We start from the raw sequence: 20,511 nt of genomic DNA, 5'->3' as shown, positions 1-20,511 counted from the left end.
CACACAAAATCATGTAAAATACACTTCGTTGTATTTTATCTAAGGTGGGTAACATCAAAATGACAGCCATGTATCATTTTGCTGTATCTTCTTACTTTTTAAACCTATCAGAAAGAAAAGAGTAAAGAATTTGCTCCGGGTCATACATACACAAAAGGTTCGTGGTCAGCAGCCACAACACATACAAGACGGGGCAACCCTGCTGGCTGGGCGGTATAAACAGCAGGCTGAAGTGCTCATGATTTTTTGAAAGGGCAGGGGGGAATGGAACGGGAATCAACCCACATTCTGAAACGCTCACGAAATTACCTGTTGCCCTAGCGACATCCCCCTCTCCCTCCCCTGCCGGGATAACTCTGGGGACTTCCTCAGAATGTCCCCACTGGTTTGCTTAGTGCCTTTCTAAGCCCTGGACAAACGAGCCTAGTGCTCCGTGAGCACAGCGCATGAAAATGGAACTGGTACCAGGGTGCTCTGTCCCCCCCTCTTCTTCCCTCCCGCCCAGCCGGGCACTTCCACAGCTGCCCCAGTCCGGGGGCCGGGGGCTTTGCTTTCTCAGCAGTTTTCTCTTCATAAGAAGCTTCTTCTCCATCGAGGTTTTTTCCTCCCGGGGAGGTGCGTTTGTGTTCACACTCCTGATTTTCCCCAATGTGCTCTGTGGTCTCTCTGTCCTTCATGTGAGATCCGTGTTAAAGTTTGGGATCCAAAGAGATTTCTTGGAGGCTACACCTTGGCTCGTCCTTTGCGGGGATGTGAACATGCCTCCCTGTGCGTGGCCCACCTACCGTCGTCTAGAATGGGGCCTGCTGAGTCCAGAGCTGGGGCAGTTGGATTCAGACATTTTCAAATCGTGACAAGTAGGAAATAGAAAAACACAAGCAGCTTTCCGTGAATTTCACATCTTTTCTGGTCTTAGGTACACTCTGGCCCATATTTTGTGTCATTTTCTCTTTTTCTATTATTTTTCAATTGTTTTCCTGTTTCTTTCTGCTCCTAAGTTTAAGTGATTACATTTTTATGTACCCAGGCCCTGAGAGAAGTTCCTGCATGTAGAACCCACGTCGTACTCCATGTGGGATTTTTAATGCTGCTTCCCTTAAACCCTGAAAACTTGTTCTTAATTCTTCTTCTGCCCCCCCTTAGAAGGCGGGGGATGATCATCAGATAGTCAAATATGCCGTTGCTCTTTATTCCCCAGAAAGAGGCAGCTATTTGGATCGCTGACCTCTGCTCAGCATAGGGTTTAGAATTTCCAACTCCCTTCATCCTAACTAGACTTTTATTTCGCTTTGGTACAATTCAATTCCATTGATTCAAGAACTGAAAGTCCCCAAACCGTTTTCAGCATCCCTTCCCTCCTATGTCTTAGATCAATTGAGCTGTCCAATCGGGCAGCCGAGCTAGGATATTTTTGAGATCTCAATTTGTTAGCCTCAAGTATCAAGGAAGGGCTAAATTTTAATCCATCTTAGAAGGATGACCTTTGGCTTGTCATTTTCAGTAGGAAGGAGATGAGTTCCCAAGAGAGAGATACAAAAGAAAGGGGGAGCATATCTCACCTAGTCATGGTGGTATTCATTTTACCCATGAGTTGTACTTACTTCCTTCTAAGCAATACTCTAGCACATAGCCATCTAAACCTGCGGCACCAATCTGATCTGGGGGCCGCCACTTCATTGTGACAGTGGTGTCAGTGACAGAGTCAACAGCCAGAAGCGTAGGAGGGCTGGTTACAGCTTCAAAGATAAAAGAGACAGAAAGAGAAGAAATTATTAACTACAGGGTGATGGCACCAGGAATGGCAATAAAATGAGCTAGGATACAAATAAAAATAAACACGGAAGACCCACATCATAATGAAATTTGATGAGGACTCCTCAAGCATATGCTGTGTGTAAAGCAAAGATCTGCTAGGCATGGAAATACTTTAAAATGCTGCTGCACGTTCCCTCCAATTTGGGAGGCCGGTGTGGGAGGCTGGGAGGCCCAAGGAAGTTGGAGAAAGTCAAAGTCTGGGATCTAATGATCTAGAGTAAATTTTTCATAACTCTCTAGTTTTAAAGCACAAACTCTGGTATTAAATCTTGCTATTGAAAAAACAAACTGCACTGCCACAGAATAGTAAAGGCCTCATCTTCTGTTTCTTTGTCTTAGCTAAGCTGACTCTTTTGGTTCGATAAATAGCATTTAAGATGTGATTGTAGCCTGGCCCGTGTGGCTCAGTGGTTGAGCACTGACCTATTACCAGGAGATGGCAGTTTGATTCCAGGTCAAGGCACATGCCTGGGTTGTGGGCTCAGTCCCCAGTAGGGGGTGTGCAGGAGGCAGCCAGCCAATCGATGACATTTCTCTCTCATTGGTGTTTCTCTCTCTATCTCTCTCCCTTCCTCTCAATCTAAAAATCAATAAAAAGATATTAAAAAAAAAAAAAAGGTTTGTGATCATAAAGCAAAAACTAGTTATCAAGTGTGTTTTGTGGACTGAGTCTCAGTCTGTTTCAGTTACAGTGTTTACACCAAGGTGCCGGGTTTTACCTTCAGAAGGACATAATGGAGGGTGGTCATGTGTGAATTTCAGCAACATGTTTTCAGTGGGAAGCAGAAACCGGAGCCACCCACAGCTGTCACTGGAATTCTGGTCATGAATTCCAGAACCAACACTATGAGGACATTCAACTCTACCAAATTTCTTAGGCAGAAAATTACTCCTAACCACCTCCAGCCTCCTGCTCACCCACCCACTCCAAGAGGCCTCCAGGTAGAGGTCTGAAGGAAGCAGTCACAACCTGGGGCATTGATTCCCAGGACAAAGACACGTCTCTCCTGACTCACCCAAAGGAACAAATGGCTTGGAGGGCATACTGGGCTTGGAGATGCCGATAGCGTTGACGGCAAAGATACGGACCTCGTAGGCCACGCCTTCAATCATTTTTTTGGGCTCGAAAGTTGTTTCTTTGCAGAGCTCAAAATTCAGTCTCATCCACCTGGAGCTTTGTTTCTTTTTCCTCTCAATAAAGTAGCCTGCAGGTGACACAAAAGAGAAATGTGGCTTTTTCCCCTTTGGTCTCCAAAATTGTACTTTGTCAGATATTAGACGTTCTTAAATTTTACAATATTCTAAGCACTCTAAGTCCAAGAGTCATGCATGTACGTATTTTTAAACCACCTTATCTCATCAGTTGTTTAAGACAGATTATAGGGAATGTAAGTACTAGCATCATAGGAGAAAATAAAAATAATAGGACTGGAAAAAATTAAAATTGTACTAAGAAGAAAAGAGAAAAGCAGATCACAGATATGTAGGTCTTACCAATTTACATAGTTGGCATAGTTGCCCAATAGATTTAGCTCTGAATCCCAGAAATATATGCATGAAGGGGAAATGACCAGTTTTGTGAGTTTCATAATTAGTAAGTAGAAAAGAGTTTTTGTTCTATAGGGAAAGCAAATACTCTAAGTATTTAACTCTAAAAGAAATTTCTCTATAGACACAATTACATGGAAACATATTTACTGAGTAGAATGGTTTAAAGTTAGACTCATAACTTTAAAATAACTCAGGGTTATATAGAATATATGTCAACCAAAAAAGAGAGCAAGTAATCAGATAATATTCATCAGAGCTATTAAAACCTTGAGTACTTACAGAGCATCCCAAAATACAGCATTTTAGTTTGAATGCATATGTAAAGACAGTAGAATAAACTTTCTTCTAAATGCCCTATTTTTAATGTACTCTGTACTAATGTGCAAAGAGGACCTCAACTCCAGTGGCAGTTCCACAGACTGACCAACACGCAGTTACCTAAGACGGGGGACCCTCCGTCGTAGGCAGGAGGCTCCCAGTTCATGATGCACCAATCATCTCCCACATCTGTCACATTCGGTGCCACTGGAGGATCAGGGATGTCTGTAGAAAACAAAAAAACAGAATAAAATAAAAGAGAGAGAGTGTGTGCAAAGAAAAACGTTAACTGGAAAATGTTTTTTGGTGATAATCATAGAAGCAGTGTTACTTCTGAGTACTTTTGCATGTTTACTGCAATATGTTCCCCATGCCACACAAAAAAAGAGAAAGGAAAGAAAAAGAGAAGGAAAGGAAAGTGGCAAAGATAGAAAAAGAAAGGCAGTGACTTGTAAAATATAGCTATGCTATGTTTCTCTTTGTTGTTCTCCGCAGAAAAGCTGAGAGAATCAAAAGCTGACAGGCTACTCGAGATCTAGACATGCCAACTTGATTTTAGAAGTTTACTCATCCAGTGGACTTACCCACAACTTTAATCTTGATGCTTGCATGTGCTTCTCCAGCTTCATTTTTCAGATTTATGTTGTAAACACCAGAATCTTCTCTTTCAGCTACATCAATAACCAGAGTGCTGCTGTCAGGGTAAGATTCTGCTCTGATCCGGCCACTGCCCTCCATAATGGCCTACGGAGAAAAGCAGTAAAATGTGATCCGATCTGTACAGCAGCAAGGACTATGCCAGAGTGCCCCATAGCTTAAGCTGCACATGGGACTAACGCCTAAAACACACAGTCTTAGTTTAACCCTCCATCAACTCTAAGGACAAAGGTATCATCCCATTTTACACATGGGAAGACTGTGGCCCACGGCCATATAGCTGAGAAGTGGTAGAGCTGGGGTTTGACCCCAGAGCCCGCCAATCATTAACTGACCAAAGAAAAAGTTGGAGGGCTAAAGATATGAGTATGGAGCGTTATTCTAGGAGAGAAGTCTCTTTGCACATGAAATTAGGAATAAATTCATTTCTGCAAACTAAATAATGATTCCCCCCCCCCATTTTCTCAAATGTCTTGAAATATTTAAAATATTGAAAACGTTTGAAGGCTGCAATGCCAGTTTTTCATACAAGTTATTGAGTATTGAGTTTTCCCTTCCTATAGGACGTCCACAAAAGAATGAGCTTCTCATTCCCAAAGTAAAGACAGTGAGGTCGAGCCTTCTACTCTATTTTCTTTTTTCCCTTCTCCTGCTCCTCCTTCCTTCTTTTCCTTCACTTCTTTCATTCCATTTTTCTTAAACCAGAATTTAAAACAGCATCAGTGGTTTTTTTTATTCCCAAGTTATATCTTCAATACAATGAACGGCCAGTAAACAAAGAGGCAAAACACAGACGATCAAGGTAACTTTAGGTAATCTAAGTAATTTCCCACTAACTGGTAACTCTCTACTCTTTTGTCTCTGGATTAGAACTCATACATCTTCAATAACAAAAGACTGCAGCAACTGTAAGAATCCCTGAAATAGTTTTTGTAATTTTTTTGTTTTATAATAGAACATTTTATTATATTAGCCAAATTCTAATCTTAAGGTTATAAAAGATGTTCTGCTTTTTTTCATGTGGAAAGAAAAATATTTAAGAGGTGTTACATTATCCTCTTCCATTTTCTATATTTTATTTTGTTCATTGTTGTGTTATAATTTACACAGAATAAAATTCACACTTTTTGAATAGACAGTTCTATGAATTTTGACAAATTTATGTGATTGTGTAACCACCGCAATCAAGATGCCGATGACTTCCATCACTCCTCACGGTGTCCCCGTGCGCCTTGGGAGCCATGTGCACACCTCACCTGTTGATGGACATTTGCATTGTTTTCAGCTTTTGGAAAATACAAATAAGGCTACCGTGACCATTTGTTCCAGTGGATTTTTTATATGTTACATTGGATTTTCTACATCTATGATTGTCAACTGAATATAAATACAGTTCTACTTCTTCTTTCTAATATGGTTACTTTTATTTCTTTTTCTTGCCTGATTGCCCTGGCTAGACCTCCAGTACAGTGTTGAAGAGAAATGTTCCTGTTCGTAGGGGGAAAGCATTCAATCTTTCAGCATTAAGTAGGGTGATAGCTGCAGAATTTTCATGGATGTCTTTATAACGTTGAGAAAGTTCCTTTCACTTCCTAGTTTGCTGAGAGATATTAAACTGTTGGATTTTGTCAAATGTTTTTGTGTCTATTGAGATGATCATACTTGTTTCACTTAGTTTGTTAATACGGTAAATAATATTAATCGATTCAAGTGTTAAACCAAACTTTGTATTCTTGGGATAAACTCTACTTTGTCATAATGTATTATTCCTTTTACACATCATTGGATTCAATTTGCTAAGTTTTGTCTAGAACTTTTGCTTCAATGTTCATGAGTGATATTGGTTTGTAGTTTTCTCTTCTTGTAATGTCTTTTTCTGATTTTGCTGTAAGAGTAATACTGGCCTTCAAGAGTGGGCTGAGAAACACTCCTATTCTCTCTTCTCTGATTTTCTGGAAGAGTTTGTGTAGAATTGGTATTATTTATTTATTAAATATTTGGTAGAATTCTCCAATAAAGCCATCTTAGTCTTGGGATTTTTTTGTGTGACAAGTTTCAACTACAAATTCCATTTCTTTTATAGATAGAAGGCTATTCAGTACTGATTTAGCAGCATTTCACAAATTCTGGTATGTGGTGTGCTCATAAGTATTTTCTAATTTTCCCTGTGATTACTTCTTTAATCCATGAGTTGTTTAGAAAAATGCTACTTAGTTTCTAAATATTTGGGAATTTTCCAGATATCTTTCTGTTATTGCTTTCTAATTAATTCCATTGTAGTCAGAGAACATACCTTGCATAACTTGAATCCTTTAACATTTATAGAGACTTTTTTTATGGTCTATCTTGGTAAATTTCCCATGTGCATATTAAAATTATGCCCATTCTGCTTGTTCAATGGAGTGTTCTAGAAAATGTCAATTAGGTCAAGATGGTTGATAGTATTCTTCAAATCTTCTATATCCTTAATGATTGTCTGTCTTCTTGTTCTATGAACTATTGAGAGAAGAATATTGAAATCTCTAATTTATATATTTCTCTTTGTAATTCTATATCTTGCTATTTTTGTTCCTACTTGTCCCATCTGTTCTTTATGCTTCTTTTCTGCCTTCTTTTGAATTAATTGTTTTTGTGATTGCATTTTATGTCCTTTGTTGGCTTATTAGCTATAAATCTTTTTTTATTTTAGTAGGTCCTTTAGGTTATAGTATGCATCTTTAACTTTTCATGGTCTACCTTCACATGATACTGTAATACTTCATGTATAGCAAACAAAAGAAACTTACAATAGCATACTTCCATTTCACCTCTCCTGATCCTTACCTCCATTTCTCCCTACTTGACCTTAGGTTTTTATTGTTATAAATTTTATTTACACCTAGTTACACCTATAGTATAAGCCACACAGTGCATTGTTATTATTTTTGAGTCAATTATCTTTTTAAGAGACTTAAATATTTTTTAAAAACTCTTATATGTTTATCTGTATAGTTACCATTTCTGATGCTCTTTGTTCCTTTGTGAAAATGTTTCATCTGGTATCATTTTCCTTCTAACTTAAGGACTTCTTTTAGCATTTCTTGTAGTGAAGGTTTGCTGGTGATGATTTCTTTCAGATTTTATATATCTGAAAATCATTTTATTTTGCTTTCATTTCTGAAAAGTATTTCTGCTGAGTACAGAATTCTAGGTTGACAGGTTTTTTTCTTTAAAAATGTTGCTTTACTATACTCTCAATTGCCTTGATTCCAGAGAAATCTGAAGTCATCCCTGCCTATATTCCAGTGTTTTAAATGACTTTTTTCTCTGTCTACTTTTAAGATTTTTTGCTTACTTATGAGTTTAGAGAAATTTAATTATGCTGGGTCTTGGTGTCATTTTCTTAATGCTTCTTGTGCTTGGTTTTAATTGAGCTTCTTGTATCTGCATTTATAGTTTTATCAAATTTAGAAAAAATTTGGCCATTATTTCTTTAAATATTTTCCTGGCCCCCTTTTTTGGAGACTCCAGTTGCTCTTATATTTGACTGTTTGAAGTTGTCCCATAGCTCAATGATACTTTTTTTTCCTCCAGAAAATAGAGGAGGAAACACTCTCCAACTCTTTGCTGCTGCTGATGATAATGATGATGATGATGAAGAAATTAGTTTTAGAACAGATTTAGGTTGACTCCAAAATTGAATGGAAAGTTCAGAGAGCTCTCATACAACCTGCCCCACATATGCACAACCTCCCCAACTACTAACATCCCATGTCGGAGCAGACATTTGTTGCAAATGATGAACCTACATTAACACATTGCTACCACTTAAAGTCCATAGTTTACATCAGGGTTCACTCTTGGTGTTTTGCACCCTGTGGATTTTGACAAATCTATCATGACATGTATCCATAATTATAGAATCATAAAGCGTGGTTTTGCTGCCCACAAAACATTTTATATAGGAAGCCACAGGGTCATGTATGAGCTGGTACAGGCCACCGCTCCGACGTTACTTTTCTCTCCCTCACTCTGCCACAGCCACGCCGGCTCTTTTTATTCCCCCCACACATCAAGCTCATTCTCTCCTTTCGTCCTTTGCACCTGCATTGACTTCACCTGGAAATCTCTCTCCTTTGCTCTTCACATAATTGGTTCCTTGTCGTCATTCAGAGAGGCTGTTGTCATTCACCACACAGTCGCTTGCTAATCATATTAGCCTATTTTTGCTTAGTTTTCATAGCACTTATTACTATGCAAAATAATCTTGTCCACCTACTTATTTAATAGTTCACTGTCTCCTTCTCTTCCATCCCATTCCCTGACATTCATTAGAATGAAAAATGGAATCTTGTTCACTGCACATAGAAACATGCCTGGTCACATGGTAGGTGATTACAAATATGAAAAGTAAATGGATGATTATTACATTTGCCTGAAAACCAGTGAGCTTTCTTTATCAAAGGAATTATACTGTTGCTGGACCCCTGTACAGTTACTTGCTGCTTCTTTCACCCGACTAATGGAGGTCAGGAAGTGAGCTGGGGAGTGTGCGTGTGGGGGTGGGTGTGTGTGTGTGTGTGTGTGTGCATGTGCGTGTGGGGGTGTGTGTGTGTGCGTGTGGTGTGTGTGTGTTTGTGTGTGTGTGTGTGTGTAGAACAAACCTTATCTGCTCGGCTCCAAATAACTTTAGGAGGGGGTTCTCCACTGATGGGAATCTCAAGACGAAGCTTGTTCCCTGCAATTACTGTCACTGTATTGTCAGCATCAAGACCATCCAGGTTGATTTTAGGAGGATCTGGAATATTAAACATGGCCTTTGTTATCAGACAGTCATTCCCATGTGAACATCTGGGCTAGTACTTGGCTAGTGCCAATATTTTATCTGGCCAAAAAGAATGTAAGAGGAGTTAATGTATATAGTACCTGGCACCTTGCAGAACTACTTCATTGTAAGATTTCTTAAGAATCAATTATTATGATTAGTGATCAGTAACAGTTCATGTATTTTTTTTCTTTAAATATCACACAGTTTTAAATATGTTACAATTCCAAGGTGAACAAAATCAAAAATAAAAGATCGGGACTCTGCCAAGACTTCTTTTATCTACTCACCAATAACATGAACTTTGGCAGGCAAGGTAATAGAGTAGGCATCTGGTGTGAATACATAATCACCTTCATCCTCAATGAGAGCATTGTCTATCACTAATTTGTGGATTCTAAGGAAATGAAAAAAACATATTTCTAAGACTTTGCAAAGATTTGGATTGTATATGATCCAAACCGAGGAGACACCTGGGTTTTATCTGTTAACTTGTTTAGTGCAGCCTGGAGAGAGAATAGTGTGAAGTCTTAATTATCCTATTTGTTGATCCATATTAAGTATTTATTTTAGACTATATGGAATTATCTCTATAAATACAACTTATTTATTAGTCAAGAATCTCTTATTCCTTTTTTTTAATCTCATAGCATTAAAAAATCTAAAAGAAAATATCTCACTAATGCTATACTTTTAGATTCTAGAAATTATTAAGAATAACCTTGACTTTGGCTTTATATAACAAACCTAAGAGTAATACTTCTTAACTTTACTGAGGTCATGAACCACTGAAAATCTGATGGGCACAATCGATCTTCTTGCTGGACAAAAACAAGTATTTTTGTAAACACATAATTTGCTTACAATTTCAGAGGATTTATGAGGGCCCTTAAAGTTCATTCATGATCTCTTTAGGATCCATGGATCCAAGTTTGAGAACCCATGCCTTAGATTTTTTGCTAGATTTTAGGATATTTTGTCCCCTCCTAAACAAGAAAAAAATTGTGGAAAGGTCATGTGATACTTATTGGTTAGGGACAAATAATCCAATTCAAACAGCTCCTCAACTAGAATTCAGTATCATTCCTCTAACCTCATGTTTAGATAGAATATGTCAGTGGGTTTTGAATAAACAAAGCACCACATTGTAAGGTGCAGACCCAGGATCAGGACATGATGTACAACAGAGAAAGCACACACTCTTGCTATTTGGAAGCAATGAATCAGAACTAGATCCTTTCCCTATGACTCCTCTTCAAACATCCTTCCTTGCCAACTATGTAATTTAGGAAGGGAAGAAAGTAAAGACGGGGGCCAGACCTCACTTAGGGATCGCCTCGCTTGCTTACCTTCCTTTGTGTACAACTTTTAGACGGTCACTCTCCTGAACGGGGAGTCCATTTTTAGTCCATTTTCCTGTTATGTTTTCAGAGACTTCACACTTCAAGCAGATTTCTTTTCCAAGTTTTACAGTCTGATCAGTTAGAGGTGTCAATATCTTCAGAGGCTTCACTACAGAAACAGTAGACGGTTATAAGTGCCAAACTCAATCTAGACAGGCCAAGATGGTGTCATTTCACAGTGGTACAGTCAGTTTTGCTGTTAATGATTATTTTGAAAATGAGAATTTGTTCTAATGCAATTAATATATTAGGGGACAATTGGAGAGTAACACAAATTTCATGTTTGATTACAGACAATTTCATTCATGACAAAGATTAGGTGAATTCAAAAAACTGCACCCAACTGAGCTGAGCCAGGTAGGACTGAGCAAAAAGCCCCACCCACCCCACCCACACAACTCAAACGTCCCCAGCCACCTCAGTTCACCCGTGACATGAGCCACACCCATGCACAGCTGAGATTACCATCATCCATCCAATTTCACATAACCTCTGTCCACCATTTCACAATAGCTCACAAGGCACAACACTTCTGACACCACTTCCACAAGCAAATGTCAGGTCTTTTTTAAGGTAAAGGGCCATATCCACTATATTATTTATTAACCATTTAACATGTGTAAAACTGTGCAAATGTTTTTTGTTAGGTTCTTATTGTGTGTTTTTAAATATGTTGCTGACAAAATTTTTGAGGGTTATGCCCATAACCCCATTTCCCCCACAAGTCCTTTGGTTTTTATTTCATGACTTTGGATAGCAGTGATTTTTAGAAATGCGTATGTTGCATTATCACAGAACTGATTGTAATTGTTTTAACTGGATGCAAATAACAGTTAAGGATCTGCGTATGGTTATAAAAACCTTTTTTAATATTAAACTAAAATGGCCACCACTCCATGAAACATAGGAGTGTGCCGAAATTACTTCTGAATAATTCAGTGATCATATATGATCATCGAAAGGGACAGGCTCTGCCACTGAGAACTGACTAACAGTGGGCATTTGGGGAAGTACATTAATTCTCTCATGCTTCTGAAGTATATTCGCAAATTAGCTCTTACAGTGCTCTCAACTGAGGCCTATTAGTTGAGTAACTTCTCACCTCAAGTGTAATTGCAGAATGTTGAATGTTTACTTAATGAACAGATAGCAAGTGCACCTATGGATTAAGTAAACCTGATCAAGATTTGGTATCGTGTCTAAGTAGTTATCATCTATTTATATGATTTGGAGATTAAAATATTTCATAACCATGGGTAACTTCTCTGGCAGGTGGTTTTTATACTTCCTTCTCAATATTGGTGCTCTATGGTTAAATTAAATAGTCGGTTCTTTTCTCAGAGACCCTGACTGATATGACACAGACACTCAGCTAGAATGGAATTTAATTTTACAGTTAAATCTGCCACAAGTAGAAATCAAATAGATGGACATTTTTCTACAACAGAATTAACAAATGCAACACCATTAGTAACCAACATGGAAAACATCCAAGGAAGTCACACTTACAGCCAACACTAAGTTTAGCAGATGATTGTCCTCCCGTTGTCATTACAGAATATTCTGCACTGTCGGCCTTGGTTGCTCCTTCTATGATCAAAATGTGTTTTTTGCCTTCCACTTTAACTTTGTATCTTGATTTTGGACCAGGGATGATCTCCTCACCATTCTTAAACCTGGGTTAAAATAGATTATTAAAAAAAAATTTTAAATAAATGACCCTTCAGGAGATGGACCTCATTGGTCTTGTTTTTCCCACATCCCAGTGTCTCGCAAAGTATCTAGCAAGATACCAGACACTCGAGAACTATTTATTGAATTAAAGAATATATACATCAATCCAGCATTGAATATTATAACAAATATTGTCTGAAAGACTACATTAAAAGAACATAAGCCCCTTCTTTCCACTCAAGATCAATCAGATGACTATGCTAAGAGAGGATAGCACCCATGTTTAGGCTTTTGATGTATACTGGTGAGAACAACGTTTAGATACATTTTAAAGATAGCTATGATTCCAGATTAGAATGGACAATCTACGCTGTACCAATTACTCTGTAGTACCAATTGACTCCAGCCATGTACTTTACTGTACTTCTCAACAAAACATTTTATTTTAGGATTCTGAATCTTTTAGTCTTTAATTTTGAGGTGACTCAAAGAGAACTTGAGAAAACACTTCCCAGCTGACAAAAAAAAAATTGGTTTTTATTTTTTAAAGTAACTGATGATTCTCGGTCTGAAATATTTGTCTGAAGTACTATAACAATAAAATGATTAAGGAATAAAATGAAAAAAACAAAGTATATTTTCCATGTCAGTTGCCAGCATGGTACAGTGAGGGGAAGCATGGGCTAGAGGTGAAGAGCATCTATGGGCTTTGGGGTTGAACAGACCCGGGCAACTTTGAGCCATCCATTTATTAGAATGTGCCTACTTCCCTACACTCTTACCAATACAAATTTCCAGATTCTTTTTAGTTTCATAAGTAAAAAATAAACATCACAATATCTTAGTATTGTTTTAGTTACCATTTCTACTAACACAAATGAGATTGAGATTCTTTTCATATCTGTAAATGCAATCTCCTGGTCCCCAGACTTTGAAGGTACTTTTGTGTGTGTGTCTATTAAAAATGAACAGACCTCAGCAAAGCTATTTACCATTTTACATTAGCATCATCTTCAGACACCTCACATTCTAATTCCACTCTCTCCCCAAGGTAAGCATTTGTATCTTCCAGCTGTTTGGTCACCATGATTGGAGGCTCTGGTATGAAAAAAAAGAGAGAATCAGAATCATTAAATGTCCAAAACCTGCCTCACAATCCCAAATTTATTCACAGAGGAAAATACCGAAGCAAGAAAGTATCCTACCACAGAGCTATGATTAGTTAGATGGTGGCAGAGAGTAGGTGGGGTCTTTACGACTTTCCTTGGCAAAGTAAACAGCTGACAACCCTGGCTAAATGTTCCCAGTTACCCAGAACTCTTCAAATCAAATAAGTTATTATTCTAGAGAGCAGACAAAATGTATCAAACATCATTGGGGAAGGGCATGCAAATAAAATACCAAGTGGTAGACATTTCTGATGAAGAACCTTTAAGACTAAAATTCTTTCATTCTGGTTCTAGATGGATGGTAGATTGCAGAGTTGTCCTAAGCAAGGGTGCCTCACAAAAACATAAATAAAAACAAAAACAAGTGATGCCTGGCTTCACGGACACCCCCAGCTCTTTCCACGGTGTCTTAGTAAAATGACAGTCTTTAGAGCTCTCAGTGCCAGCCACTGATGCCCCTTTAGTTATGAAGCTGGTTTCAAGAGAAATCTATTTTTTATCAGCTGAGTGTGTGAGATGAGGATTACTCTGTAGACTTCATTGGGTTTCAGAAGCTATCAATAGAATAATTATTTTGTAAAATACTGTTTGCTTGAGTCTAAACCTCCAGGCATTTGTACTCAGCAGTTTTTCTCTCTCCTTGGCTTTTCTAGTCTTCAAGGAACCTGAAGATGAATTAGGATACACATTAACTGCCAGCGAAGAGGAGCTTCAATGCAGAGTCAATAGAGCATCCAAACTAAACCATCTCTAGAGATGCTACTTAGCTCTGATCTGGAGCTCAAGAGCTCACCTGGGCACTTTGATTCCAATCATTACCCCTGGGAGGAGGCCAGCCATCAGCTCTTGATGGCTACAGGAAGAGATTTCACTTTACCTCTGACAAAGAGCTCGGTGGAACATTTCTCATCACCAGCCGTCACGTAATACTCCGAATCATCTGTTAGACTACAGTTATTGATGAACATAATTCTCTCACATCCTTTATGTTCAAAGATGTATCTGTTTTAAATAGGAGGAAGATAAACAGAGTCCATAAACTTGATGTATTGCCAGAAAACTTGGCTTATAATTCGATAATGCTTGAAAGACAGGGATATAATTTTGATCTGCCATTTATGAAGCACATCTTACATAGTTTAATGAACAGCAAAATTGAAACCGATTTTTATCTTTACAACACATCATGTAATTCATATGTATGCTTACACATCTAATTTCAGTTATTTTCTTTTACATAAGGTATTTCAAATATAAATCAGTGCTTGTATATTTCCTATTAATATTTTTAACCCATTTTTGGAAAATAGGGTTGGCTGAGGTTGTCAGAAATTGTCAAGTCTGTACGTTGTTTAAAAACAAACAATTTATCTACTTTGCAGAGGGACAGAGTCCTGATTTTACTCCCAATTCACTGATTTCACTCCTTGCCTAGTCTAGTGACACAGACTTTTGGGGGCAAATAAATGATTATACAGCTTAAGTAATAATACGAACTTAATCATTAATATAGACAGTAATTCTATAGAATGTGATAGTCTCTTAAATGAGCTTAAGAACTGGTGTTATCATATCACAGTTACCATCTATTAAAAAAGAACTTGGGTATTTGGAAATTAAAAAAACTAAAAGCCAAGAGGATTGCAAAATTTCATTATGTGTGACTTGGATCATGGATGGGTGTAGTAGGGCATTATAAAAGACTACAGAAAAAGGCTTCATTTGAAAAACTCTGAAATTGAAGACTCTAAGAAAAAAACACTAAACATTTTCTAGATAAAGATAACCAAGTAAAATGATGTTTTTAGTAAATTCAGGTTACCTGCAAGAGATTTTTACCAGGACAAACGTTATTATCACAAAGTCATTCTGTAGGCATGGGCGCATTAAGAAAACGGAAGCCACCTAATTGTGCTACAGAAGTGACAGATTTTCAGGATCAAAGTCTTTTGTAAACACGCATGTGGCTCCTGTTAACTTAAAAAAATATGTTGGAGTTGAAAATCTCTCCGGCTGAGAAGGATCTCTGTAAAGCGGCTTCATAATGGACTAGCGATACCATCAGACATCAGGGATTAGTCTGTCTCCTTCATTTGGGAGAGGGCCAAGCAATAAAAAAAGAGGCTTCTGATGCTACACTGGAGAAACAAAAGTTATCTAATTATAAAGTGTGACTCCCAGCTGGTATGTCAAATACATATTTCAAAATTTTTCAAAATTTTATTCTAAAAAATTAAGAGAATTTGGGTAACATTCTGAAATAATCACATGTAACCTGTAGTGACACAAAACCATAATTGGGAGTCACCTGAAATAGTTTGTATAGAATTAAAATCTAAAACAAGGTTTAATTTAGATAGTGGTATAGTTTTAATGGTTCCAAAATATATGAAAAGGTTTTACTCTACCTCTATATGATTTTGCATTGTAAAAGTTAGATAAAAAGAGCTTTATTCATAGAGAATTAAGTCAAAGTACTGTTTGATTCATATAGTTATCACTGGTTATTTGCAAAGTTCACTTACTTGGTACTGGGTCGAATTTCTTGACCATTCTTAAACCATTTCACCTCCAGCTTTGGATCTGCCAATTCCACAACAAACCTTACCCTGCCTCCTTTATCAACCTGATATGCAGGATCAAGAATTTTGGCAAAAGCTAGTAGAGAGAAGAAACAAAACTATATTAATATGAATATATATATGCTAAGAATTTAGTCAATACATGTGTGATAACCCAAAGCAAAATGAAAAATTAAGGCTCCTAATCCTTCAGGGAATGTGTAATATAAAGCATCCAAATTATCCCCCTAGCATAATTACTGTCAGGATTATTGGTATTACCTTTGTATGTCTTCTATGTCGTGGGTAGTTTTTTTAAATCATAGAATTTATGAGCTAAGTTCAATGACTCATAAGATTAAATTGAATGCCTTTGACTAATTGAAATAGGCTTATCAGATATTTTTGTACTGTGGATACTTGCCCAAATAGTGGCACGTTTACAACACCGATTACATATATAGTCAGGGACTCAGGATTTCAAAAAATTTTAAATAACATAGAGTATAAGGGTTTTAAAAAATATTATCTTTGGAAGGTTCTAAACAAAGGTAGTTAACTTATTTTTTTAATTTTTTTTTTTTCTGAATTTAAAGATAATAATTCTCATTTAGGCAGCTTGTAAAATAACTGTAAGTGTGGAATGCCTCAAGAAGTTGTCATACTCGCATTTCCATCATTCCAACTTTATTATACTACTGCTCAAACAAGCTCATATTTTCACAAGATAAAATAAACACTAGCTTTAAAAAAGTCATCTCTCACATACCTCAAGACATCAATGCAGAGGTAAGTGGCAAGGATAAGAGGGTGGGGTGGGGGGAAAGAGACGCCCTGTGGCTCTGCACTTTAGAATTCACCTGTCTGTGACTCAGGGCGTCGGCCACCTCTCAGAAAGAAACCTTGAGGCGTCTGAGAATGGCCCAGTTATGTAAACAAGACAAAAACAAACCACTTCTATACTTCTCTGGGGCCATTTCTCAACCAGTATACAGGCAGGTTTAGAAATAAAGGGCAGCCCGGCCGGGCGTGGCTCAGCAGGTGAGCACTGACCTAGGATCCAGGCGATCGGGGTTCGATTCCCGGTCAGGGCACATGCCCGGGTTGCGGGATCGATCCCCAGTCGGGAGCCTACAGGAGGCAGCTGATCAATGACTCTCTCATCATTGATGTTTCTCTCTCTCTCTCTCCCTCTCCCTTCCTCACTCTCTGAAATCAATAAAGATATATTTAAAAAAAAAAAGAAAGGGCAGATTTTAAAAATGAAGTGGTGAGATTCTTTAAGTTCTATTTGAGCATTAATAAACAATAAGCTAGACTAGGACTGATATGTTAACCTGATATGTCACAGACCGTAACCGACCATGACCAAAGATCAGCGACAACGGGACTGTTCCATATTCCATTATACGCTGCACGCGGTAGTACTTCAATGTAATTGTTACCTTAACCCTTCAGGCGCTTGCCTGCTGCCGACACAGCCAGTGCAGCGTCGCGCAGTGAACTGCTTCACCTGAAGCCGAAGGTAACCCAGAGCAGCGTCGCTCCTGAGCATCCCACCCATCCGGCCGCACCCCAACCCCAGGGCGAGAGAGGAAGGGTCCCCGCGGGGATTTCATCGCCACGTGTTCCGCCGGCAGCGGAAGCGGAAGCGGCCCCGAGGCCCCGCCCCGCCCCGAGGCCCCGCCCCGCGCCGCGGCCACGCCCCCGGACCGGCTCACCTGCGCTCTTCTTCTCCACCCTGCGCATGCGCTTGAGCCGCTTGAGCATGCCGCGCAGGTCGGTGATGCCGTACTGGAAGGCGATCTTCTCGTACTCGTTGGGGTTGGCGTTTTTCAGCAGCTCCCACACGTCTATCTCGGGCTCTTCCTCCTGCTGCTTCACCTCCCTGACCGGGGAGAACCATGGCCTAGTTTAGCGGCTGCCCACTGGGCCTGGCCGCCAGGAAGGTAGGGCCCGGGTTTTCGGTCAGTGCTGCAAGCTCTGCTTAGGATCTGGGTACTTAAAAAGGCCGGAAGCCTCAGGGAGGCTTCCCGAGAAAGATCAGGCATGAGCACTTGCATTAACACTCCCCTTTTCCTAGTGACAAGCACATTAGGGGGACCCGAGGCCGTCAGGAAATAGCCTGAAGATATTTTTACTTACTTTCAACTTGAAAGTCCAGAAGGTGGGATTTGAAGAACTTAAGCTCAGTTTTCACTAGGATATGGTGGTCAAACAATTGTGAAAAGTAGATTGGGAGCTGGAAGTTTTAAATAGGGGCCTATGAAAGAAAAAGGCTCTCTACCTTCGCTGCTGTACGCACCTTACCTACCTATCTATACACGGAGACAGTTCACATACAGTACACACGCCTTTGGATTTTGCAAATAGCATGTTTCTTACCATATTAGTAAATGTGTACGTGAACCATTTTTGATGTTTTTTTCAATGCAAAAAATATTTGGAACTGTCACGAAGGGTTTTTTTGATTGCTTTGTTTTTCAAATGATTTTTGGGGATGCATATGCTTTTTAAAAGAATTTTTGTTTCCCCTAAATTGTCAGGGGAAGAGAGGAATGACGCCAAACATGTTTTCAATTTGAAGTACTGTCTTGAAAATTTTAGGACAGGCTTGGTATGAGCCATAAAGATAGAAATGTTAAACTTTAAAGCAAATGGTTAAGGGGATAGTAGCTTCTTAGTGTAATTATCAAAATTATGACCCCAAACTTCAATCACTGACTAGAGAACATGTGGAACATGTAAAAAACATATACAACTAAAAAATATTAGATTTAAAGTACACTTGTCTGCCCTTATTTTAAAACCAAAAAAAAAAAGAAACAAAAACTCAGGAATAAACACTCTTTAGGAAAAAAGATCCTTAGGGTAAATGCAAAATATAACTTAAATTGATTTTCTTCACTGGCTAAATAGTCCTGATTTTGTTTAAATTTAATTGACTGTTTTTATCAGATTAATTTGGAAATGTTGCAACGACTACTTACTGTGAATAATGCTGGTTGGGATATGATTTTCTAGAAAAACTGGTCAACACATCTTAAACATCAGTGTGAAAACAGATTCATGCTATCATGTTAGTAAAACGATGGATTACATATGTTCACATTGTCACATGAATCACACCTGTTTCAGTTTCCTGAAGAAATGCTGGATTGCAATCATGGGAAGGGGAAAACGTAAATAGTAACATGGAGTTTAGGGTGACGTTAGGCAAGAGTGACTTGCGAATGCCTAATTTCCATCCTTATGTAAATCGTTTTGGCCAGTGCCTGAGGATGCTGAGGCTAATCTGGGAAGTGGAAGGAAGTGGGAGGTCACTGGTCCATCAGCAACCTTTGTGGAAAGGACTAGACAACACCATTAGGAAAATGTGCCTCTCCAAAACTCAAGACATAAGTATTCATCTCGTGGAAATAACACCCTCTATTAACATGGGAGAATTAAAATGCTCAGGAAAATTGTACTCAAGTTGGAATATTGGTACAAATTGGCCAGAGCTAGTAAATCGACTGCCTGAAAGCAGTCTGAATCTCAAATGTCTTTTAAATACTTTGTAGGAAGTCTCAGAGAATTGCAGTTAATATGTGTATGTACATATGTGTATATATTCTCTGTGGGTGTTTCCTCAGTCCACTTTATCAATGCTCTAACAGCTTCAGTATAGTCCCCAAACTGTAAAATTATGTCATAATACATTGTGTTAAATTTGTATTTCAGTCAAGAAGAATTAGACACATATACATTTCAAGTATCCTCCTGACACTGGTGAAAGGATTTAAAGATAGCAAACTAGATTAAAATAGCTAAAAAGAGGCACAAGTCAAACACTGAGGCATACCTAGATCCATGAGGTGAATATTGATATGCTGGAAGCCAGTAATAAAGGTCATTTTCAGTGTGATTTCTTAAGTTTTGTTGGTAGATTCATTGAACCGATCATCCTCACCATCTTTTTTTCATTAAAACGCCAAAATATATTTCACTCTGCCACATTCTTAATTTTATCAAATTTTGTGTATGAACACCGATGCCCTCTTGCCTATTCCTTCTTTTTGTCTCCATCACTTAACTGAATCCCAAATTCCTGACTGAAGTATTCATTTTGTACTGGAACGTTGAGACCAAGCCTCCCATTGGTAGCATTTCCTTAACTCATCCAGAACATATCTTTTTTTTAAATATATGTGGCTTCAGATGGCCCTACCTGCCTGGCTACATTAATTTGTAGTAGGGAGAAAATTTCAGATTTCTGTAGGCACTCTGATTCCTCTCCAAGCACCGGGATTGACCTATATAACATTCATAGTACTTTCATCTACATCAAAATTTCTATAACTTTACGATCCCAGTGAAGTACAAAGCAGTTACAGAAATTTTATGTAGAGTAAAACTTTCAAGTATTTATATAGGTCAAATCCCATAAAGAGATGCTGCCTAAAAGATTTCCTCTGGTTTAGTTAATGTCTCTTTGAAATACACTGGCTTTGTTCAGGGCAGGGATATCTCCTGTATAGAGGTGTTGGTTGTAATGATATTTATTCAGATGGGGATTT

The 20,511-nt window shown here is 38.4% G+C and overlaps 1 protein-coding gene across 1 annotated transcript in view; it reads right to left on the bottom strand.

Moving 5' to 3' along the window:
• MYBPC1 (myosin binding protein C1) overlaps nucleotides 1-20,511 on the bottom strand; it is a 126,550-nt gene that overhangs the window by 15,814 nt on the left and 90,225 nt on the right. Inside the window, exons 8-19 of the mRNA XM_087813799.1 lie at nucleotides 17,674-17,840; nucleotides 15,917-16,049; nucleotides 14,269-14,393; nucleotides 13,215-13,320; nucleotides 12,058-12,224; nucleotides 10,495-10,657; nucleotides 9,436-9,542; nucleotides 8,985-9,118; nucleotides 4,269-4,428; nucleotides 3,805-3,909; nucleotides 2,832-3,020; nucleotides 1,602-1,736 (exon numbers count right to left, since the gene is read on the bottom strand). Coding sequence (XP_087669925.1) covers nucleotides 1,602-1,736; nucleotides 2,832-3,020; nucleotides 3,805-3,909; nucleotides 4,269-4,428; nucleotides 8,985-9,118; nucleotides 9,436-9,542; nucleotides 10,495-10,657; nucleotides 12,058-12,224; nucleotides 13,215-13,320; nucleotides 14,269-14,393; nucleotides 15,917-16,049; nucleotides 17,674-17,840 — 1,691 coding nt within the window. The remainder of the gene's footprint in view (nucleotides 1-1,601; nucleotides 1,737-2,831; nucleotides 3,021-3,804; nucleotides 3,910-4,268; nucleotides 4,429-8,984; nucleotides 9,119-9,435; nucleotides 9,543-10,494; nucleotides 10,658-12,057; nucleotides 12,225-13,214; nucleotides 13,321-14,268; nucleotides 14,394-15,916; nucleotides 16,050-17,673; nucleotides 17,841-20,511) is intronic.

The sequence above is a fragment of the Miniopterus natalensis genome, chromosome 2 (assembly GCF_054644295.1).
Source record: "Miniopterus natalensis isolate mMinNat1 chromosome 2, mMinNat1.hap1, whole genome shotgun sequence".
NCBI classification, from domain to species: Eukaryota; Metazoa; Chordata; class Mammalia; order Chiroptera; family Miniopteridae; genus Miniopterus; species Miniopterus natalensis.
This window is presented reverse-complemented; position numbering and strand designations above follow the sequence as displayed.